Genomic DNA, 24,756 nt, shown 5'->3' with positions numbered 1-24,756 from the left:
CTCGCGAGCGCGGCGGGGGCGGGGCGCGCGGCACCTCTCGCGAGAGCGGCGGGCATGGCGCTGCTGCGGGCGCTGCTGCTGCTGCTGTCCAGCCCGCGGCTCGTGGAGCGCCTCTCGGAGTCGCGGCCCATCCGCGCCGCCGCTCGGGTCACCGCCGCCGCCCTCACCCGCGGCCAGCGCGACCTGGCCCCGCGACTGCTCCGCCTGCGCGACGCTTTCTTCGCCGAGCTCAGGGACGGCGCCCGCGCGCGGGGGTGGCCGTGGCCGCGCGGGCCGGGCCGTGGCGGCCGCCCCGGGTCAACGCCGTGACCGCCGAATGGGGGAGACGGGAACCGCCGCCGCTTCCCTGCGCCGGGCGCACGGGCACACGGAGCGCGTTGGAGCCGGCCGGTGAAGGACCACGGGCACTGGTGACTGCGGGGCCCCGGCAGCCGCTCCAGACTCCGGCGGTGCTCGGGCTGGGGATGGCGAGCTGCGGACTGGACGGTGCGTCCCACATCGCATGGCCTGGAGCGACTCCTCGGGAAGGCATGAACACGGGAAGCTGTTCCTCATCCGCGTGATGCATTTCCATTTCAAAGCCAGTATACGCGTTCCACGGTTCTCAGGAGCAAGCAGACTCACGTTAGAATCATCCACAATGCTGTGAAGATTGTCACTTTAAGTGCTTGATAAACTTGAAATAAAACCACAATTCTCATGGGAGTGCCTGTAACAATGTCTATCTATACAGCAGTAATACTCTATATTTGATACAATATTGTTACAAAAAAGGCTTTAAGTGTTGATGATGATGGATGGGATAATGGACATCGTACAGGAAGGCAAACGAGATTCAATAGCTATCCTAAAAGTACACCTCAAGTCTGTCATAGCAAGAGGGGTTTGCAAGGAAAAAATGGCCAGTAGACCCACCCCGAATTAAATGAAATATGTATATATGTACATACAGTGGAAAAAGATGCACCCATCATGTGTGATACACTGGGCAGGTTTGCTTAAGATGCTGTATCTGATGACATCTATGACACTAAAGCAGTTAACCTTCCTACAGAGCATGTTTCACTGTTTGATCCAGCTGAGTAGAGGCTCAGTGGGCAGGATCATTTCCATTCTTTGTATCATCCCAGGTGAGAATAACCTCATACATCGTCTGAGATACAGTTTCCAGCATTGCTGGTACAATTAAACCTTTACCAACAGAGACAGGTATGCATGGATGGAGAAATTGCCTGTACAGTGTAAATTACAAAGTCCTGGCTGGTGAGACAAAAGCAGTATATTGTCAATCTGAGCTGGCAGTTGTAGTCCAGGTTCTCTTACTGGCTCTCTGCAGGTTAACTGTGCAGTGGTAGACAAGTCTTCATCCCATGGAAATGGTGCTCCATTACATCCCTGAAGAGTTTCAAGATCTATCTTACTCAGACTGCCAGAATTTATAAGTTTTATGGAAATAATTTTCAAGTTGTTTAAGGAAGCTGAAAATGGGAAGCAGGACATGGAGTACCAGCTGAGGCACATGGTTCTTATCCCAGTGTAAGAGAACAAAAAGTTAACACATTTGGTGTCATGATGCTTTTACAACTATTTACACTACTTTGTGAGTCACCAGGACAAACAGACAGGCACCTCCTCTCCCCCTGCCTCCCCCCAAACACGCACATTTAATTTACAGGCAGGTCAGCAATGAGGAATGAAGGCTGTGGGATGAACATACAGGGAACACAACACAAAATGCTTTACAAGAGAACAAGAGTTATGTTCCCTGAACATATGGGTCATACCCATAGCTTGGAAAATACAGGCAAGTACCTCACACGTTCATTTTTTCCAAGCCTCTCTCTACAGCCTGGCATCGACCTACATTATTCTTGTCTCTGTTGAAAACCTGGCTCTTAAGACCTTATATAAGGTTGTGTGGGTGAAGAACTGCCAAAAGCATTACCACCTTTGTGAGCAGAAATAATTCAAGTGTCAGATTTGTTCCATAGAGAGAGGCTTGATCTCCAATGCATGTGCCAAGTCAGGATGTTTTGGATCCAGAAGTTCACGTAGGCAAAACCAAAGATTGTAGGTCATGCTGTGCTATTGAGAGTATACATCACTGTCAGCTGAAGCCCAGGTGTTGGCATCCAGTTTAAAAGGAGACTGCTCTCCAGTGGAGAGCCAGGATATGACCTGTCATTCCCACTGATCTGATTTAATGGAGAGCAGTTCCTGCAAGCAGAGGGGGCGCAGGGGATGCGGCTCCACCCTCGGGGCTGCCTCCCCTCCACGGCAGTAGAATCGGGGGATCTCTGACCCTGTGGTGAGCCCTTTCAGGGATCCCTCTGTTCCAATGGCACGAAGGATCAAATCCCCCCGAATTACCCTCTTTCTGTCTGCACAGCTCCTCGATCCAGCTCCCGCAGGACCTGCCGTGCGCTCTGCCGGGGTGGCAGTCGTGACAGAGCAGTGACAGATACGAGACACACGGCGGGAGCGCACAAGGGAAGGAGCGCCCGAGCTGCAGCCGCGGAACACTAGACACGCTTAACACCATCACAGCGCTGCCCTCCCGAACTGCCGGGGGCGGTACGTGGGTAGCACGTTCACGAGGATGGAACTGTGGCAAGAAAGGCTAAATAGGCAAAGCTTGGATTTTAGGATTTAGCACAAGTACTTAGGCTGAAGCATCTTCCGTGTTCTAAATCAGATTCTGCCAGATCAGCACTGGGGATTTTTGAAGACGGACCCACCCAAGGCAGTGGTACAGTGCTGGTGCCTGTACTGTGACTGCAGTCTGGTCTAATGCATTTTTTAAGAACATAAAATAAAAGCTTACCGAGTCAGACCAGCTTTTGTCTAGCCCTGTAACCTCACCCCAGCAGCTGAGTTAATGCCTATTATCAGTAAACACCCCACAGCCCCCAAACCCTGTCAGAGATTATAAGAGCTTTCAAAAATAAATCTCACATGGAAAGAGCTAAGCTTCAATCACAGTTTTGGTAGGCTCTAATTTCATCCTCTCTCATCAGGAGAACTACAAAAGTTCATATGAAATGCCACAGGGTTGATTAAGTAAAATTTCAAGCAGGTTCTATCCAGAACTGGCTACCCTAAGAGCATGAGGAATGAGAATAATGAGACGTGGGAGAGCTCCCAGTGCTACTGATGGTGCTGAAAGAGGAGGGTCTCACAGCAGCTTCAGTCAGTGCCCAAATGAAGTACAAAACTAAAACATTGTTCTAAAACCTAAAGGCTCTGATGATTTCTCTCTAGCTCAAGGATGTAAAGTCCTAACTGACTTCTCCAATTTCCACTGGACAGGAAGGGTAATTCTGGTGGGTCTTCCATTGATAAGTGTGGAAATATCAAAGTCTCGTTCTTCAGTGAGACACCACATTTTGTAATTGTGGCTCTGACAGTACCAGGGATTATAATAAAGATGTGACAGTTGCTGCAGGTAGAATTGCTTGCTCGCTGCTCTACTGTCTGGCAGAGGGTTTCCTCTCCAGACCCAGCCATGTCAATGACTTCCACGTGCATGTCTGTTTTCTTGATATTAAGCAGAGACCTTGGAGGCATGTAGGTGTGAGCAAAGAGTAGAGTGTAGTGCCTTGGATGGCTTGAGGATGCTGGAGAATGGATGAGTTGCTCCAAGTGAAACAAACAGGGAATCAGCCCTCCCTGGTGTAAGCACCCAAACAGAAGTGCCCCCAGAAGGTTGAACAGAACAATGAGGAGTTTCCATTTCACAGCTCTGTTTGGTGACGCGCTGAACAGGACCAACGGCAGGATGAGAGGAATGAGAAACCGAGGCTCCTGGTGACTGAACAGGGAGAGAAATGCCAAAGGAAAAAAATAAAACAGCAGCAATGCTGGACTGCCCTCAGAATGCACCAACAGCCCAGGCAGCTCACGGACCAGCATTAATTGATGGACATATTTCTTTAGCATTCTAAAGCCAGCACCAATGGCCAGAATATGTAAGATCCCAAACAGCATTACTCCATTGACCATAAAATGTGTAACTCGTGGGTGACTTCCATGCAGTGCAAGATTATGAGGATTAAGATTATAGCTGAGAAAATTGAAGGGGGTTACTATCATTTTGTCATGTAACTGAGCTATTACATCTATTAGGCTGCTCTTGTTAGTGCTGTAGAGGTTGTCTAAGCTCATGGAGGTAAAATAGAAGGTGTCAGCAGTTATGAAAACAATAGCAGTAAAACATGCACATAAGATAAGCTTCAAAAGGTGGTTTATGAGAGTTTTAATGCTCTTTTCAGAGTCAACAATTAAACCAGCCCAGTAAAGCAGGGGCATCAGAGCAAATGCCAGAAAAGTTGGCCTGTTGAAAAACCCAGCAGTTGTTATGACACCTATGAGAGAGCTGCTTGTAGGCTCTGCTGAGCTGCCACTGGACTTCCTTGGAGAAACCAGTACCATGAGAAGAGCAAAGAGGAGTCCTTCAAGCGTGTTGGTAAACGTTCTTGTATAAAACACCAGAGTGACATATGATCCAGCAAGAAGTACCAGCGCTTTCCACGGGTCTGCTCCCCAGAAAGGGGCTAATCGATAAACACTATAGTCGAGTATGAAAGAAAAGATTGTAAAGAGCAGGCGAGGAGATACAAGAAGAGTGTAGCTGTTGATGCAACTTGAACATATGTCCAGCTGCTGCAAAGACTTGATCACCCAGTATGTAACTCCTGATGTCATTAATGGGAAAACAACTGTTCTGCAAGGAGAGCTGGAAAGGAATTCCCATGGATAATAGACCTGTAGGTTTAAAATATCTCCTACAAAAGAAGAGAAAAATACATACATAGGTAATATATTTTATTCAGTAATTGAGAATTAGGGATAGTACTTCATATAAGTGGCATCACAATACAGAGCAGCTCCTAAACTTTTGGGACTGATGGCAACCTTGGCATTTTCAGGAGCGTACCATTCATTCATTCATTCATTTTTACAAAGCGTCAAGCAGCCTGTCACGGTCCTGTGGTTCGAGGCGCCCCCGGCTGTGCACAGCGCAGAGCAGGAACTCACCCACCCGGGCAGCCCTGCGGCTTGCGGGACTCGCCGTGTGACCGAGGGGGATCCCTCGGGAGCACCGCCCGGCCGCCGATGCGGGATGCGGGACACGGTGCCCGTGGCCGCGCCGCTTCGCGTCCCCTCCAGCCCGCGCGGGGCCACCCCGTCCCGGCCGCACGCCTTACCTGCCATGACCTCCGGCGCCTGGAAGAACTCGTCGGGGTGCAGGTAGCCGCTCTGCGGCAGGAGGCACCAGCCCGCCCGCAGCGCCGCCAGCAGCGCCCACAGCGCCCGCGCCACCATGGCGGACCGGCCCCTCACGCGCTCCGCCAGGGGGCGCGCGGCACACGGCCGAGGCGCCGCAGCGGGAGCCCGGCGCGCATGCGCAGCTGCCCAGCAAGCGCCGCCCGCGGCCGAGCCGCTCGGAACGGCAGAGCGGTGAGGATGGGCACGGTCTGCGATCGGCGGGGCCAGCCCAGCGCCCAGCACACCGCCTCAGCCACATCGCCACCTCCAGCCCAGCGCCCAGCGCCCAGCACACCGCCTCAGCCACATCGCCACCTCCAGCCCAGCGCCCAGCACACCGCCTCAGCCACATCGCCACCTCCAGCCCAGCGCCCCACACACCGCCTCAGATCGCCACAGACAGCGACCACCTGCCGGGCAGTCCGTTCCAATGTATAATCACCCTTTCCGTGAAATCCTCCTGATGTCCAACCTAAACTCCCCCGGCAGTTTTAAGAGTAGGAGTTCTGTGAGGATGTTCCCTCATCCTGTCACTGCGTGGGAGAAGAGCCAGACCCCCACCAGGTTACACCCTGCTGTCTGGCAGTTTTAGAGCAGGGTAAGGTCACCCTGGAGCCTCCTCTCCTCCAGGCTAAAGACCCCCAGCTGCCTCAGCCGCTCCTCATGGGCCTTGTGCTCCAAACCCTTCTCTGGGTACATCCCAGCACCTCAATGTCCTTCCTGAACTGAGAGGCTCACAGCTGGACACAGCACTCAAGGTGTGGCCTCACCAGTGCCAAGCGCCGGGGGACAATCCCTGCCCTGGTCCTGCTGGGCACACGCCAGCTCATGTTCAGCTGCTGTTTTGTAATTGACCAAAAGCAAAAGAAACACAGCAGTGAGCACAGCTGGGCACAGCTTGCCAGCAGCCATGGGTTTGAGTGCTGGGCAGGGCCTCACTGCTCCCTGCACAGACACCAACCCCAGTGGGCACAGCCAGGGCTGGGAACAGTGGGCAGTGAAGGGAAAAGGCAAACGTTCATGTCCCAGAAAAGCTGTAGTTTAGCTACCAGGCTGGAGTCTGGTTAAAGGGTAATTCTCATGTTTATTTGCTGGTTTCACTTATTTACATGATTACTATCTGGCTTTACCAGGTTTTTATAACACCAAATGTCTCTTCATCCCAGGATCATGAGGTGGTCTCTACAGTCAGGAGGACAGTGCCTGCCAGCAGCACAGCAACATTTGTGGTTAGTGCAGCTATGAATGCACTAATGGCTACTCAGAAGTGAAGTACTTTGTTTCACCTACAGCAAATACAAGTTTCATGCACAGGCACTCAGGACAGCCCCATGTGGAAGGAGGACAGCCATGAGGTTCTTGATGAAGGCTGCATCAAATTAAAGGTCACAGGACATCTCTGTCCAGCCATGAGAGCACTGGGTGTAGAAAGTCAATAAGCTCAGTGGATGCTCATATTTGGCTTTGTTCTTTTCTCTGTCAAAGGATAGCCCCCTTTCCACTCTCTTTGGGCTTCTTTTTCATCCAGTGACTTTGGAAACTTCCCCTACTTCCTTCTGCTGTAAGGTAGAAGACTTTGTCCATGGCAGAAGCTGTATTCTGGACTGGTCTCTGTTTACAGCCTGTCCATTTTCTGTGCACTTTCCTCTATGGCAGCAGAGCTCAGGAGAAACTGGGTAGGATGGGTAAAGCAGGGATGTGGAGTCTGAACATAACCAGCCAGGAGGCCACTAGAGAGAGGATTCACTAGACAAGGTTTTTGATACTGCCTTCCAAGAAATTCTTCTACAGGTCAGAAACCCAGTAACCATCTAACAGTTCTTGGAGATTCTGGGTGGTTCAATATTAGCAACGATGGCAGAAATGCTCCAGTTTTAGGCTGATCTTGTAAACCATGTTGATACTGGATTGCTGGTTTCTGCCCCAAATTCCACCCCACCCATGCAGACAGGGGCAGCCGCCAGCCCTACCCCACTCCCTGATGAGCAGATGCTGTTGGCACTTGCCCTGCAAAGAGGCAGGAAGAGGCATTCACATGGTAGCACAGCACATTATCCAAACAGCAGCTTTTCTGAAGAGAAGGTGGCAGGGCAGAGGTGGCCTGGAAGTTGCCATTTGGACAGTGCTAGTCCAAGCCTTGTATCTGACATAAAACAAGCAGGGGAATGACAGCAGCCATGAGTGAGTATTGTGTTATCTTATCACCTGCCCCAGAGCACTGGGGTGTTTGCATTCCTTCAAGGGACTCAATATATTCACTCCCAAGCCATTCTGTATATGTTCTCCTCTCTTCTACTGGCACAATCTCAACAGCAGAATCCTTAAAAATCAAGTCTTTTCCCTGAAAAGCTGAAGAATCAAACATTTTGAATCCATTTCCATTGCTGCTGTTTCCAAAGTAGACCTGAAAATAATGAAAAATGCTCAGTATTTTGCGAGATGAAGTGCCATGTTCATCTCATACAACATGAAAGATGACAGGAACTGTTTTGTAGATGAAAAATTCATAAACAATTGCAAAATCTCTCTTATGCGTTTCCTTTTAGATGCTCCAGTAGATCAGATACAGAATTCTGCCACTGGCAATTACAAGAACAGCATTCGTGATTTTGTTTTTTTAGTTACTAGCTGGAAAAAGAGCTGTAGTTTTAAAAAAATTCTCCTGCCTAAATATTGCTATGCAATGTAGGATTTGGCTGCCCAGGAGTTACAGACATGACTGAAGCCCAGCACAGAGATATTGCTCAGCATTGCTTTTGAACTAATTAACTTCAGGATGGAGAGGCTGCATGGTTTACCATGTACCTGGCTGCAGCATAAACATACCCAGCAACGTTCTATTGCCATTCCAAGGAAAATTCTGGAGTGGAAAAGCATTAGCATGTACCCTATTTCTTGTAGACCTCAAAGAGAGGCAGAAACAGGGGTATGCCATGGGAAAACACCTTAAGCTCTAGGAAAATTACTACTGCAACCAGTGGCTGGGAAAAAAAGTTGAAATCCCTTGTGCACCAGGGTGGATTTAGTGGGTGAGTTACATGGGTTGTATTTTACCTTCTCTGTCACACCCCACAGGGCTGTGCACAGTGCACATGCTGCCAATGCCATGATGCAGGACATGGCAATATGGTCCTGTTGTCTTTATCCTTGGATGTGTGTTAGACCCTCAAAAATAAATGGATTACTGGTACCTGGGCTCTGTCCAGTAGTCCATATACAGCAAAAACGTTGAGATCTGGGTGAACCATAACGGCCTGAGCTGGCACCTGAGCCAGGTGACAATCAGCAAACTGGGTGACTTCAGCACGGGCACCATTTGGACACAGTAACTGGAAATCACTGGACTTCAACCTTTGGGCCCAACTAGCAGTGTTTTTACCTGAAAAAAACAAACTGGTCATTGTAAATCAATGAATGCTTTAGAGCAAGAGAAAATTAATGAATTACAATAAAGAGACATGTAAAACTACATACCATCTGTGTTCTCAAACACTGTTGAGTGCTTCACAAAGGCCACATCCCCAGAATCCTCTGCCAGGCACCTAAAGGAAGTCAAAGATGTAAGTTCAATTCAAAGCATCTTTATGTGAACCACATTTTTTTAATAACTCATAGGTTTAGAATGCTTTTTTTTTTTTGCAGGCACTCCTGCAAACAAATGCACTGGACCCAAAGTTAGTAAGAAAAACCAGAGAAATTAAGCATCTTGGACAGAGAGAAAAGCAACATCTTTGTAAAATATAAAAAAAATTATTCTGAATTATAAATTTCAAGAGTGGAATAGAGTAGAAAAAATTTATTAAAAGCAGTGTGGAAAAACAACAGAAAGGACCAGTATTAGATGAGTAAAGAAATAGAAGATCTCTTATGTGATCATCAGTGCAGCATTTGCAGCCATGTACAGTGGTGATCTCTAGTTAATCTAACTGCAATTTCTAAGGGTACTGTCCCAGAACTAGGTTCAGTTACCACTAATTTTCTGAAGCAGAAGCAGCCCAACATCCCAAGGGACCCTAAAACCACCTCCTCTCCTATGTAAGTTATTCTACAAGTGTTTTAAAGAAGCATTTCCTAAAACAAAATAATTAAATCCACCTGTGAAATAGATGCAAAGCTGTAACTGTGCATGGCTTATGTAGTACAAAATGCAAGGGAAACTTATTACTGGTAACAGTTACCAAAAATACATATATTTCAATTGCACCTGGTTTAACATCAGCAGTTCTGATCAAAGGTCTCACACAATGTGGCTGACACTGTCAGGCAGAGAACAAGGATTCAATGGTGCTGCTCAGTGCACGTCTCCATCAGAAGCAGCTGCACCTGACAGATTTTTCACTACTCTGCACAGTTTAATTTGCCCCAGGCACTGGGATATGCACAAACTGAATAGCCTCTCACACCTCTAGCCAAGTTAGACTGAAGACAGCCAGTGTTGAAGGAATCTGGAACTCTGAGGCTGAATTTTAAGTTCATCTCAATCACATTCCATAACTCGTTCTTCTTTCAGAGAGGATCACCTAAGTGTCACAGCCAGACCTACACCTACTTCTACTGTAGAAGACTGTAATCCTCCAGTTTTTCCCAAATTCTACCCCTTTAAATACTTAATACTTTAAATACTTCTCACATCACTCAATGAATTAACCACCTTCTCTATTAAAAACAAAAAGTTGTCTCCATATAAAGTTTGACTGTATGGGCACTTTTATCAAATGCACAACCTTAGAATTATGAGCAAGGCTCATGCAGCTTGTAACAGCATTTGTTGCTCATTCATCTGGTGACTGGGAGCTGGCTCTGTTAATCCATGAAGTACAGCAGAGGATCTGGGATTTGCCTGCAAGGCATGTACCCAGCAGAGCAGCTGGACTCAACTAAATAGATTTGCAAAAAGTATTTATCTAAGTCTAGCACTTCAATATTTGCCAGGCAGTTGCTGTTGAAGCTGTTCCCATGAAGGAAAAGGGTGGCTTTCTGCCAGCTGTTATGTGCACTCTTACCTTCCAAGGTGAAGGTCAGGAGAGGAAGTGCTCATTCCATATCTAAGAGTTTCACAGTCTTGGGTATGGCCCCCTATATACATTTACACTGTTACACAAAGTATTTATTACATTTTATACTACTTTCCTGCCTGTATTTTTAACATCCTTTGTTTTGAATAGGATTTGGTAATTGAACATTGGCCATCGCTGTTTGTGCTGTTCAGAAATCTACCTTGAGATACATCCCCCAGAGTACTTCAGAGTACTGAAGACACACTGCAGGCTCCCTGTCACTCTCTGCAAGGACTTCCAGCAGCCAGATCCTGGCTACTGTGTGCCTGCTTCCCTGCTAGAGCTCCCTATGGATGACCTGCCCATGCAGAGTGGCAGACTGTCTATCCCACAAGATTAAAGCAAGAGTGGAGACCAACAACTATCTCCTTGGTCCTCATGAGGTGGATGCTCTGTGTACAGGCATATGGGTTGGGCTGCTGGTCACCTGGCTGTCTGCAAGGAAGCTGGCAAAGGCTGTGACATGACCCAGGTCTTTAAGATCCAGTGAGGCTGTGATCTTATGATCCTTATGAAAGGCTGTGACATGATCCAGTGCAATGCCTAACCTGCGTTATTGAGGATATCTGGGGCACGTGTCCCACCCCATTTGCGGCACCTGCCATAGCAACAATGACCTCTGTTTGCTGACTGGGATGGAAACCAGGTGCTGTTTGCTTTTTGTCAGGCTGACACACTAAATCACACTGTAGGGATCAGTTACCTGAAGGCTCCACTGTAGCTGTAATAACGTTCTTGGCTACTTGCACTGCATTTGTTGTTTCCACTCTCATCTCCAATACACAGCTGACAGAGTTTTGCTGGGTAATTGTCCTGTTCAGCTGAGGGTACACAGCTGGCAGAGAAAAATTCACTCACAGCTAGGGAAAGACAAAACCAACATAAGGAGTGAAAAGCGTGGTTGCAAACTTAAAATTTCAAATCATTATATTAAAGACAAAACACTGCTTTGCAACAGATATGATTAATATAGAGGTATGAAATATCAACATTACTTCTCTAATTAAAGCTTATCATTGGACTATTACTATATTTTTGATATGTAATACTGTTGTCTTACCTTGAGGAATATTACAGCCTCTGTTCTTAATAATCCCCCTCTTAAGTAGTACCCCAATGGGAATATTCCATCCGGCATTTCTCCCCAGTCCAGTGTGGCAGGACTTCTTCCCTCTCAGCTCACTGATGGTGAATGCATTGGACGGATTTCGTTTCACCAACACCACAGCATAGTATGCATTGCTGCTGTCATCAGCTTGTAGAGAAAAAAACAAAACACAACACATTACAGTTTCCCTTTAGCATTCCCACAGCTTAGTGATCATATATGCATCTATTATACTTATTTGGTGGCAACTTCAATTGCACCAACAATCTGCTAATCAGGGAGAATGGATGTACATGTAATTATTCTTCACTTCTACTGCCTCATGCTGTGGTCTGTAAGCTGGGACACACCTGAGCTGAATAATCTACAGACAAGACAATGAGTGTTCTTGTTACCACCACCTCTTATAAATACATCCCTCTGAAAAACAGTGTTTGGGGCGTAAGTAACTTAGCAAATCTGCTTCAAGAAGTTATTTTTATGTGAAAACTTTGAACCTGCATTGAAACTTTGAAGAGTTTTGCAGCAAATTTAAACTCTGCCTTAGTGACACTGTGGACACAAGCCCTCTTTTAATCAGTGACTGAAGCAGCCACATTAACAGGAAGAATTTGCTTCTAACTAGAATCTACAGTGCAATTTCTGTATTTTTGCTTATTTTAAAAATATTTTGACTTGGTGAATACTATTTTTTTCCATTGAAATTTTTTTTCAGAATACAAAAAACAAATGAAGAGGTACAAGACTCAAAATTGCCAAACTCAACCTGGTCCTGGAGCAGGACAGACAAGTTGCCTCACTGTAGAAGTTCACCTCATACCCTCCTCTATCCATGGTGTGAGGGTAATAATTCTTATTTCCTTTGAAAACAGGTTTCCCAGAAGGGCTGGGAACAAAAGACTGTGCTTTTAGTGCTGTTTTCAAACAACCTGGAAAAATAAGGTCTGTATTTATGTTTCTGGCCCTTCTTACCAGAGTAACCTTCTCCAGCAGCTGGTACAAGGCCATATGTCTTTCCAGCTGTGTAAATATCAGCTCCACCCAGAACTACAGCATCAATTTCCTTTTTCTGAAAAATAAAAGAAAATATAGTATTTCTGTGAAAAAACACAGCAGATGTTTTCCATGCTACAATGATGACACCTTTATGGTCACACCCATGGCACCTTGAAGGGCAAGGCTTACAGCAAAAGAGCATCATACTGCTAAAGAGAACATCCAAAACATGCATAAAGCATCATCAGTGAAACAGGGACAGGAGATTTCACACACACAGGCTCAAGCTAGATGGGAAACAGTGCCCTCATCACACCCAAAGATCGTTGGGGTTCAGGCTCATCCAGACCATCTGAGTGACAGATCATCTCCTTGAAATCCAGTGTTCCTGCTGGTCACCAAAGGAGTGTACATATCTAACCCCACCCATGCAGCAGAGAGCAGCTTCAGTTCATTTGGTTTATGGCACAAGGATTGTAGCAGCCTACCTGAATCAGTTCCATGCACTCCTCCTTTGTCTTGGCTGAAATACACTGAATTTCTGGCTTCAAATTCTTTTTTCTAAAGGCAACGGCCATTTCACCACATTTCCAAATCTCCTCAGTGGACACAACACACCAGTTCAGGCTTTCTGGCAATGCTGCACAACAACGAAAAGCAGATACTACATTCACTTTCTTTGCAATACACACAGAGGGATCACACTGCCCACTGTCACCTGTGTCCCATACACATTATTGAAAACATTTGCTTCTGTGTTGCTCCCCATCCCGCCAGCTCAGACTTACTCCTGACCAGGAACCAGGGCACTTCCAGATTAGGAGTTATGTCCCCATTGCAAACCTCTCCATAGCACAGGAACAATTCCTACAATTGCTGACCATTTAGCCCAGCCATAATGTGTTAGTTAAATGCAGAAAAAAGCCACCCTGAACACAGGCTTCCTCACACCTGACAGTCACGGAGCAATGCCCAGAAGAGACAACTTAGGAAGGTGAGGGGCATTGCCTCAGGGAGGCTCAGTTGCCAGGATTATTAAGCTTCTTAAGGCAAGGATTCTTACAACCTGTGTTTCTGACTTTCCCAGAATGTGTATTAAGTAATTTCTACATTCCTCTGATAGCAGGAAAGACCGTAACACTTCAATAAAGAGCAAATGAGGGTTTCCTTCAGCTTATGGAGGAAATCCTCTGCTAGGCACCAATTCATCCATTTTTACAGACTACCTGGGGATTTGTGCAGCAGCGCATTATTATTTCCCCTTGTCAGCAGGTAAGAAATGAAGTACCAAGTAGCAGTAGCAGCTTACCAGATTAATGTCTCTCATACACCAGAAAGGGTAGAAAATGCCCGTATTTTATAACAAAGTGGGCCAATTTGCACAGGAAAATGTTCTGCAATGCAATATTGCTTCCAGGTCAAAAAGTGGCCTTTGCCCATGCTCAATGATCAGATTGGCATCTTGCCATAACCCTCCAAGAGTGAGAAGAAAATAAAGCAGAACAAGATTATCTGTGCTATCAGCTATCTTTTTTCTTGGTTACAAATAGGAATCTACAGACAACTTACTGTTGGGGTTGCAGCTCAGAGCTTCCATAGCACGAAGATACTCATCACCCAGCCATGCCTGGTAATTCTGAGCTGTGATTGCAACAAGCTCTGTGGTGGCATCTCGGAACAGAAGATTTTGGGCACCGTAGGCTGCAGAGTCAAACATCTGGAACTTGGCACCCACCCCATTAAATCTTTGCTGCAATGTTAAAGAAGAAAGAAGTACCTGTCATACATGTGTGACATCCCATACCCCTTCAAACCCCGCAGAGCCATGGGTGCCCAGATATCCTGGTTTCAGTTTGGTTAGACAGGTGAGAGAGCCCTCCTAAAGCACAAAGTAATGAGGAAGAAACAGTATCCTACCTGTCCTTGGTTCAGGAGCCGGAAGACAACAGTGCCATCTGTGTCAGGCCGCACAACCACAGCCCGAGCAGGGACTCTGGCCAGGTGGCAGCTCCTCCACTCTGTCACCTCAGCTCTTCTGCCATCGCGGCACAGCAGCTGGAAGTCCCGGGAGCGGAGCCGCTGCGCCCATGAAGAAAGGCTTCTCCCTGGAATCAGATGGGATGTGTTCATGGAACAGACATCAGGTGGGGCTCATGCTTTTGGCTCCAACTCTCCTCTAAGCCTCATATGTGGAGCAAAACACACATCTGAGCATCTCTGAACTATTCCTGACTGCACAGCATGTCTGTGGTGTCTGTGCATCTCTGTGGTCCTTTCCTGTAACACCTGTGAGGCTGCATTGAGCTGTTCTGGAGTCTGCAGCAGTATCAAGAGCATCCCTAAGTTTAGGATCACATACCACATTATTTTGGTTTGGTTTTTTGGTTTTTTTTTTGCCCTGGGTCAGATGGGTCCATGATATTAAAACAATGTTATGCTCAAGGTAGTTTTCACACAGTGCCAGATAGGGCAGATTAACTCTCTCCTAGTCTCCACTGAATCCCTTGGCAGGCTGGAGCAGTAAAACAGCCCAGGTCTGTATAAAAAGTTTTGTACTGTTGAAGCTCTCTTTCCAGAAGCAGCTTAAGATTCCACCTCTAACCTTTACAGAAACTATCAAGCATTTAAAAAAATCTCCTCCATCTTTTGGTACACACCTCAGTGGGTACATATGCTTTCACTATTACAGCATTTTTTTGCTGATTCCTCAATTCAAAATACATCAAACATTTGATATTATACTGTCATTACAAACACAGTATTTCCGCCCTTGCAGCCATTGTTGAACAAGCTTCAGGATTACTCACCATCTGTATATTCAGGCACTGTGCTGTGCTTCACAAAAGCGACCTCTCCAGCACTTTCAGCCAAACACCTAATAAACATAAATCCAAGCACAAAGATGCATTATAAAACCCCCATGCTCTGGCCACTGCTGACAGCCCGAGGGCTCTGTGCTCCGTTCCATCAGCCACAGACACTGACCTATTTCCTTGTGCTCAGAGTTTTGCTCAAGGCAGAGACTAGTGGCTGGTAGAGCATGAAGTAAACTATCATTGTCATTTGGTGAACATGAACAACATGTTCAGTGCTGCCTGGGACAAACACCATGACCTTCTTTGTCCAGGACACTTCTGTGTCTAAGGCAGTCACACAATCCTTTGGGGAACACACAGGAGGGGCAAGTGTTTCTCGTAAGCAAGTTCTGCCCTCATTAATGCTGTGACTTGGGGACTGAGAGCTGCAACACAGCACACAGATGGGAAAGAGGAAAAAAAGGGAAAGATTGGTGTGCAAAAATGGAGGGCAAACCAACTCAGTAATTCAGTGCAGCTGAGGCAGGATGACTGAAATAGACAAGTAGGGCAGCAGTTCAGCTCTCAAGCTCCAAGGATCATCAGGTTTTACCAGGAAAGATAAATCAGTAAAGCCTGCTGAAACACTCAGATTGTGTCAACAGCTGCTGGACAAAGCAAACAGCACTGGGCTTTCCCTGCCAAGTATATGTGCTAAATATCCATTTGGTTTCAATACTTAGTTATTAATACCTGAAGGAGTCATTTAAAAATTACTTTTGTTCAGGCAGGTTAAAAGCATGGCTATCCTAACAAAACAGATTTTCTAACAAGATCAACTGCAAGCTCTGTAGTTTCAATTTCCTGTCAGTGAGGCCTGGACATGATGACTATGAAGAGAGTACAGTGATAAAAAAATTGACACAGACATGATTTTTACCTGAAAGCCCCACTGTAGTCATAGTATTGCTCTTGAGAATTTAGTTCACATTTATTCTGTCCTTCTGAGTCCCCTTTACAGAGCTGACAGAGGGATTTGGGATAGTTCACACCATTTGCTCCAGGAACACAGCTTGCATTGAAATAGTCACTTACAGCTAAATGCAAAATTAGAATGAGACAATTTTTAGCAAAGAATAAACAAGATCCTACAATTTCATTTTAACACATCCACGCAGAACATTTCTAAAAAGACTTAGAAGGCACAAGTTATTTTCTTCTTAAAATACAGCTTCCAAGTTTAAAAAACCAAAACCCCTCAGTCTTCATCAGACCTACATTAGGTCTATTCCATCATGCAAGGAGCATCAAAGTCAAAGAATAAAAGGGCAGCTGAATCGTACATTTCTGTACAGACAGGGTCCCAAGACCACTAGGAAAGCATTGCTGAAGAGCAGATCTTTGCCCTGTAGTTCTTGCCTTTTGGAAGGTCACATCCCATGGCTGCCAGGTGCCCAGTGTCAGTGAGATAACCCACAGGCACATCCCAGCCTGCAGTCCTGTTGATGCCAGTGTGACAGGAGCGCACACCCTTCAAGCTGTTGATGGCGATGTTGGAGCTCTTCTTCACCACAGCCACAGCATAATAGGAAGTTCCAATCTCTGCAGCACAGGAACAAAAAGAAGCAACCTAAGTAGCCTCACAGGAGCATTACAGTGAAATTCACTGATTTTTGGCCTCTTGTGGCTTCCCTATCCACAAGCAAGTCACTCTGTTGCAATTCATTAATCTGAAAATTATGGAACAAACAACACAGCAAGCAGGGAGACAGTAAAAAACCAACAAAAAACAACCCAAAAAAGTTATTACAGGAGCAGCCATTCTAACCCAAATGCCTCAAGACAGACTCAGCCACAGCCCTGTGTCTCCTGTTTCCCCAAACAGTCTGTTACAGGCAGGAGCAGCCAAGAGGGAAGCTGACCATGACCTACTGTTTAGAGTCTTCAAGAGGACCCCAAATAAAATACAAACAGTAAATACAAGCTTTTTCTACGCATTTTAAGTAATCTAAAAGGTATTTAGCCAGAATATACCTTGATCATATACTTCTCCAACCACAGGTTTCAGACCATGCTCCCTTCCAGCCTGGAAAATCAAACGGCCATCCAGGGTCACTGCATCTGCCAAGTCATCCTGTGCAGACACAAGGGCAGAATATCTGTTAAAGCTTAATTATCAGTATTTATCAACAACCAGAGAACCTATGCATTTGGAAGAGGCCCCTTAACCTGTATTTGTGTGTTTTCTTCCAGTTATTTTAAGGGCACCCAAATTTGTGAACAATTACCAAGAGGAAGTTTAGACCTTCAAAACTGCCTTCCTTCAGAAGCAATGCAGAAACCAGCCCTGCATCATGATGGCTTCACTAATCTTAATAGTCCAAAGGAGCCTTAGAAATGGATGCTGCAGCCCTGTGCAGGATCTTAAGGCCCAGTGATTTAAACCTTCATTCATCTCTGTAGCTAGTGCCTCAAAAATTGAAGATTTAAATTAAAAAAATACATTTTTGAGATCACACACAGATAGTTCAAATAATATCCTTCAGGGCTACAAAATCTGAATGCCAAAGTGCACTCCAAAGCACCCACAGAGTCTGCTGGCTTGTAGCTCAGCACCCAGCCAGACACACATTTTGGGAGCAGGGGGCACTGGGTTCCCAAGAAGGATGAAAGTATCTAAAAAGACTGTTCAAATGGGGAGAATACAAATCTGAGGCATCCAGTCTGGGGAAGGTGTCCAACACCACCACATATTTTCTGTTGATTTAACACCAAGCTGGCTGCAATCCTGCTACAGCTGCTGTGGACAGCACAGGATGGGACATCTCCCAGCAAGGCCAGGGGAGCTGCTCTTGAGCCCTCTGGCCAGCAGAACCAGCTCCCACTGTGCACTGAACCCATAGAAGCCAGGAGAGGGCACTTCACACTTGGACAAGATATTGCCAAGAAAATTACCAGCAGGGTGACATTTTGCATTTCTAAGCTGATTTCAAGTTTCTCATCAGTTTGTTTAACCTCAGTTTTGGCACTGGAGGGGGTAATTTAGTTTCCCCATGCCTTGGGAGCTTGCAAAGCACTGGTCAGGGCAGGGCTAGGACTGCCTAGCACACCACAGCAACTGAACCACATAAAGAGCTTAAATAATTTTTAAGGGATAATGTGAGAGCACAGGTAATATGTTGATGTTGACATCTAAACCAGATTTGAAGTTGCCATGTAATTTGAAATCTTTTAATTGTTTGACTCAAAGGAGAAAAAAGATTATATTATTTAATCAGCCAAACCAATCTACGTCCTGAGAGCTGCTTCTCATGAATGAGAACTAAAATCCAAGGGAACCTGAAGAGGAGTTGGGGTTAAAGATATTTGCATCTTAAAGAACAGACACAATCTTTCTGGAATAACTAAATGTGATAGATGTGTATCTAGACATGACATTTCACTGGTGAGGGTCAGAGCACAGGACAGTTTAGGAATCAAATACAACCTGTTGTTTATAAGGGACACCTGACAACAGAGGAGGTGGGAGTTAAGAGGATTTTACCCTCAGGGAGAACAAAATGAGCTTCTAGAATTGATGGTGGATGGAAAATAGAGCAAATAAACTGGAAAGGGCTGGCCACAGAAGCTGTGAGGTATGTTTTATGGCCATGTTTTCATGGGAAATAGCACTTTTCCGAGTGGAAAACTGAACCTTTGAGCTTTGAGCTCTATTTAGCCACAGAGCCTCTGATAAATAGCTTCTGTAAAAATAGCAGAACAAGACAAAAACAGTCTATTGTTGTATTTAACACAAATTAGTTTTCAAGCTACAGACCTCTCCTTTAAATACACAGAATTATTGATGAGGTGACTTATCAACAACAGTGTGGGCATTTCTTTTTGGTTTTTTTTGTTTTTGTTTTTTTGGTTGGTTTTTTTTTTGCAGTAAGCCTTTACCATTAAATTTAGCAAAAGCATGGGACTCACACACAATTTTTTAATAAGTATACATGTGACGGTAATATTCCATTCATTATTTTCAGAGGAAGTTAATTTCTGTGTGTCACAACATTTGAGAATTACCTACATAAGTGATTTAAAGACCTGCTGAAAATCAGCTCCAGTCACATTAAATGTTGTCAGGTTCTCTAGTTAAATATTTAGGTATTTCTTAATTTTTACACACCTTCAATGAAAAAGGTTTTTTCCTTTATCCATATGCTAACACATTCACAGGTCTAAGTCCAAGTTATGCAGTGTTACAAAACATCTCTACTTCTTCAGCCACTGTGTCCAGCTCCCTTCTTGGCCTCAATGATCAGAGTTCAGTGCAGTTGCCAACTCAGGGGTTCCACACAGTCCTACGCAGAGCAGGCCAGCTTGAATTTTTAATAGATTATTAGCACAAAGAAAAGAAAGGTCTCAAGGACAAGTCTTTTCTGAAGCCTTACAGTGAAAATTCATTTTATCAGAAAGCAACTCACTCATGCTGTCTGCCTGCCTGCTACTTCCAAAGGCTTGCAAATGCAGTTCTGTGAGCTCTGTATTTCAGATGCAGATACTCATCAGTCCTTTCCATAATCTGCTTTGCAGAGTCTAACAATGCAGCAATCAGCCAAGTGGTTTTGGGAAGATCTGACATTAGAATGTCCTGTCTAATCCCAAGGTAAGATCCACATCTGTATTGGTATCTGCTCCCAGCATTCTTAATACAGTCTTGACTCCTTACTCAAGAACAGTATTTATCAAGATGCAATGAGGTAGTTTTAGGAGTCAGACAACCATTCTGCTTGTAATTTTTGTCAATAGAAGATATCAGTTTTTGAAATCTGTTCCTTTTCTCTGGCCACACAATCATCTGCCTCATCTCCCTTCAAACTATTCCTTCAGATCTCCTTTCCTTCCTCTGAACCTCTTGTCCTTGACAGGCTGCACCTCCTCCACAAAACCTGATTCTTAGGCATATCTACAGAGGATACACAAAGAACATTATTTGTTAACACAGCCAGCCAGCGTTCCCTTCTCCCACACTCTGCCAGTGAAGACAACCACGATTTCCTGCCTCCACACTTCTTCCAATATACACTTTTTACCTCCTACCCCCTCCTAAGGAGGAAATTATTTTGCATACATCCACACATTCACAATCTTTAAAACCTTCCCCAGAGGCATGCTCTTTTTGGAAACTGACAACACTCTGGGCAGCTGAATTAATACAGCTTAATACAGAGGTTTGCCCTTTGCTCACCCCACTTGCTGCTTTGCCTCTGTCTTGTACTCAGTATTGGGAGATTTGATTTGATTACACTCAGCTCATCTGTTTATAAAGCAATTTCCATGGCAGGACACTGAAATGAGAGTTTGATCCAGAGTTTATCAAAATACAATCTACTTAGAGACTAAGCAGCACAGCTTTAACTACTGTCTGCATCTTGTAGCTCCATCTCATCTTAAATCTGCCAATCTGACACAATTCCCAAATCAAAGATTAGTATTTGGTAGGAAATATTTAAGCCTTTTGCTGTGTTCCTAATGACTGGCCAGATGTGAGCAGCCAAACAGATGACATGGGGCCATTCTGACATTCAGGTTCATATGTACACTTTTAGGTCTTTTTTTAAAAAAAAGATTTGCCTTGATTTTTCAGAGCCATGAATGCCAGGAAGCAGAGGGTCAGCTGCCTTCATGGCCCAACACTCACCACAGAGTTGTGCACCTTGCCAGGGGATTATTATCAGGCACATGGAGAAATGGAACTAATGACAGTGCTGTCACTCCCAGCTCACCTTGATCATGTGGGTACAGTTAGCAGCAGAGCCTCCTGCTGTACACTCCAGAGGGGGAAGGATGCCAGCCTCACTGAAGGCCTTGCTCATGCCATTGCACTTGGACAGTTCTTGCTCAGAGACCGTGCACCACCGGACATGCTCCAGGCCGAGAGCTACAAACACAACACCAAGAGAAAATATTACAAAACACATCAGTGCTTTTGTAACAGAGCTTACCACTTAGAGGGGCTCAAAGAGCCAAACTTGCATTCTGCTTCTCCCTCCTAAACAGAAAAAATCAGGGCTCACTTTGCAATAAGTCCTTAGTCCACTTTCATTCTGATTAACGTGAAAACTGAAGCTTTTTTGGACTGACTACAAGATCAGATTCAGATACTGAAATCCAGTGGCACTTGTTTCTGACATAAGAAATATGGGTACCCTGGAACAGGTCATGGCATCCAGACTGTTCATAACACCTTGCAGAATAATCATCTTAATCAAGTCAAAAGCATGTGAAATTATTACTTAAAATTATATGCTATAAACCAAGAAGTCTTTGCAAAGACAACTCTGGTCTCAAGTATTGCTAGTTAGTACCTGGAGTCCTGCCCCAGCCCTTTTTGATCTGAATTAAAAAAGCAACCTTTGGTGCTCAAAAGCCTTGCCACTAGGCTTATTATGAAAACTAGAAAAGTAAACTTGGCCCTTCAAAACAGTCTTTCATAAGAGATCATGACCAGAGTCATGAAAAGGGGAGGGCAGAGCCATGAATGAAAAGACTGAAGTTTAGTAGTGGAGATTTCCATTGATTAGTAAAGAAAGGTGCCTTTCAGAGGCCCCAAACGCCACCCTCCTAAGTGCCAAAGCTACAAACACTTGGTTGCTTTTGCAAGGAGATGTCATCGTGCGCAGACAATGTGGTGAAATGGCAACACGAGCGTGGGTTACGCTGACCAACAGGCACAGACCATTTTCGTAAGCAGGGACAAAACATTCCACCCCTTCTCTACAATTTCCATTTTTAAGCTGGAGTCTGCTGTAAACCATTTATCATGTGGTTTTCTAATACCTCTAACTGGCCCTCTACTCCCCTACCAGTGCCATTCAGCTGAGATGCCACATCTGACTGTGCAAGCTAAAAATGACTCCAGCAGTGCCCGATAGTGCTCTGTGCACATTTTCTGACTTAGTGACTGCAGACTAAACAAGACTGTTGATGCCAAAAAATCCCAAACTGAAACAGTGGGTTTGGCTCGCTGTTCCTCTGCAGCACAGAGGGAACTCTAGTGCTGTCAACAAATATTAAGTCAGAATTGGAAAGCTTACAGGAAGTTCTCATGGCAGCGTGTGCCAGCAGAGGGAGAAACAACTGCCCACCTCTGAGTTACAGGAATTCTGAGAACAAAGATGGTTAGGAGAAAGGCATAACAGGTCATGGTAAAAACCCATCCCACAGAAACTTAACATTTATACTACCTCCCCTGCCAGGGTGAAATTTTCACCATTAATTCCTTGGGACTGGAAGAAGAATCATGTTTCTTGTTGCTAAAGGGTTTTGGGGTTTTCTTTTTATAAACATAAGCAAATAGAAATTAAACTGGGGAGTCAGCACCTCACTATGTATGTATACTAAGTGCCATTTTTCAGCCTCAGCATTCTGATTTTAGATATAGACACACAGGAGGTAAAGCATGAACTGTATGAAGAAATCATTAGCCATACACCTGAAATATAAAGTTCATTTAGCTCTATATTTCAGCCAAAATAGTGAAACAGCATGAATCTGTCGGATTTTTCCCATCACTCATCAAAATCTGGTTTTATTGCTTCCTTTCCAAATTGCTGAACTTTGATGTTAGAGGAAAGGCAGATCTGGGCAATGTCATTGTTTCTTCCTTACAGGTTAACCCACCTGAAGTGGGCTTGAGCACAGACAAGGCCTGCAGTTAGCCTCTCTTCCTACTGCGAAGGAAAAGCAGCTTAAAACATCAAGTCAGTGTCTGAACCGAAATTTATTATCAATTTTGGCATTTCTGTATATCAGTAGATATAAATTTTGAAATGGCAGAAACTGGCAACTACCATTTGAAACATGCTCATGGTCCTAGACACATATACATATAACTATCACTGACAAACATCCTATTAACTCCTCAAAGTAATGGTACTAGATTGTGCAACATCAAATGGCAATTTATACAGCTACTACTACACTATCAAGGGCTTTCAACATAAACAATGGGAAAAAAAAGAAGACTAAAATAGGACCATTTCTTTTCTGAAGAACTGAAAAGTGCTGCAGAAGCAGCACCTATACCTCTGGTGAAATTAAAAACATCCACCATCACAATTTGGGAGTGGCAGGAGAAAGCCAACATGTTGCACAGATAAGTGGAATAAAGCAATATTTCCATTTTTACATAGAAAGTGTCATAAAACTGCTCACTGTTGTGAGAAACAGACACCACATCAGCAGAAATTGATTCAGTGCTGAGGAAATACAACAACTGACATCAATGAGTGAAAATACATACATGGTGTTTAATATAGCCTTTTCTACTCCTTGTCTATTACTTCCTTCTGTTAATTTTCCTGGCCATATGAGACTGGCTCTGAAGTGGTTCTAGTTTCCTTCTGCTCTCTCACATCACACACATGTCCCAAGCCACAGCAAAAGCTTTTGGAGGACACTTACCAGCATGAAAGAAGAGAAGACAGAAGACATTTCTGAAGCTTTTCATGGTGAAAATTTTGGGATCTGTGATTTTTTCAGCCTTCAGAACTCCCAGAGATCAAGTTTCCTGCAAGAGTGCTCTCTCCAGCCTGGTCTTAGGTGAAAATCAGCTGCATTCAATTGCCGATGCACTTTGTTCAACAAGATACCTTGCTTACCTTGGCACACACCACCTTGTAATGACTACTGGAAAAGAAAGCATGCCTCTCTGCACACTGCCTCTACACTTGGAAAAAAAACATCAGACCTGGAAATTACAAAATATCTGAGGCACCAATGAGGTTGCTACTGCTTTGGCACCACCCACAGACTTCATTCAACAAACTGCTGCACAGGAGAGCTCAGGGGTGGGGCAGGGCTGTGGAACCACATCCTCACTCTAAATTTGAGATCTGTGTATTCCCTGTACATGGGACTCAGGAAGCAAAAGGAGACTGAAGGTAAGCAGAGCAGTCTAGTCACTTTATGCCACATTCTCAGCATTGTCACAAATTGCAATAAACCATAACCAGAAGCCCAGGCTCTTACAACAGCAAAGCCTGGACACTCTACAAGTGGTACAGCACATGCTAAGTGCACATTCCCTGAAATTTAATAGCAAGTGCTAAAATATAGCTGAATTATTCTGACTTTTTCAAGGTTTAAGAAGAAGCCCAGACAGGATTCTCTCTCCCAGAGTCAAAACTGCTGACACTAGCTGTGTTAAAAGCTGCTGTGAATTTTAGTGTAATTTTCACAGAGCGACACTCATTTGTGCTGCCCTTCATTTCTCATTAGTCAATGAACTGCAACTGCCTGTAACACTTTGTTCAGATAAAAGCCATCGAGTGCTGCTTTACTCTGCTCACTGCCATTTCTCAGCTCAGCACCCAGAAACAGAAGGGCTGTGTCCTGTGAGTCCTCATAGCCAGGGAGAGCACACAGCTTTGTGCATCCAGCAACAGCCTGTACAGCTGGCAGTGTGGCAGGATGCTTCCAGCACTTACCAGCTACCTGACTGCAGTCTGGATGCATGCTAGCTCTGACCCTTACTGGCACCTGTAAG

At 45.0% G+C, this 24,756-nt stretch overlaps 3 protein-coding genes across 3 annotated transcripts; 1 reads left to right on the top strand and 2 right to left on the bottom strand.

The window, feature by feature from the left end:
• Nucleotides 1-15: 15 nt before the first annotated feature.
• NCBP2AS2 (NCBP2 antisense 2 (head to head)) lies at nt 16-705 on the top strand. Its single transcript, XM_085069483.1, has one exon. The coding sequence runs from the start codon at nt 55-57 to the stop codon at nt 307-309; it is 255 nt and encodes an 84-aa protein (XP_084925609.1). The 5' UTR covers nt 16-54; the 3' UTR covers nt 310-705.
• Nucleotides 706-809: 104 nt separating this feature from the next.
• PIGZ (phosphatidylinositol glycan anchor biosynthesis class Z (Gwada blood group)) lies at nt 810-5,666 on the bottom strand. The gene is made up of 2 exons (XM_085069480.1): nt 5,208-5,666; nt 810-4,784 (listed from the first exon to the last, which is right to left on the bottom strand). Exons 1-2 carry the CDS (start codon nt 5,323-5,325, stop codon nt 3,235-3,237), a joined length of 1,668 nt encoding a protein of 555 aa, XP_084925606.1. The 5' UTR covers nt 5,326-5,666; the 3' UTR covers nt 810-3,234.
• Nucleotides 5,667-6,321: 655 nt separating this feature from the next.
• MELTF (melanotransferrin) lies at nt 6,322-24,659 on the bottom strand. Its single transcript, XM_085069479.1, has 15 exons — nt 23,673-24,659; nt 20,993-21,147; nt 17,259-17,358; nt 16,644-16,826; nt 16,165-16,321; nt 15,237-15,304; nt 14,347-14,534; nt 13,999-14,179; nt 12,918-13,069; nt 12,406-12,502; nt 11,386-11,580; nt 11,029-11,185; nt 8,743-8,810; nt 8,460-8,647; nt 6,322-7,672 (listed from the first exon to the last, which is right to left on the bottom strand). The coding sequence occupies exons 1-15, from the start codon at nt 23,716-23,718 to the stop codon at nt 7,394-7,396; spliced, it is 2,214 nt and encodes a 737-aa protein (XP_084925605.1). The 5' UTR covers nt 23,719-24,659; the 3' UTR covers nt 6,322-7,393.
• Between the last annotated feature and the right edge of the window lie 97 nt (nt 24,660-24,756).

This window comes from Lichenostomus cassidix, chromosome 9 (genome assembly GCF_008360975.1).
Source record: "Lichenostomus cassidix isolate B80296 chromosome 9, HeHo_3.0, whole genome shotgun sequence".
NCBI classification, from domain to species: domain Eukaryota; kingdom Metazoa; phylum Chordata; class Aves; order Passeriformes; family Meliphagidae; genus Lichenostomus; species Lichenostomus cassidix.
Note: the sequence above shows the minus strand (reverse complement) of the source record. Positions and strands in the feature narration are given on the sequence as shown.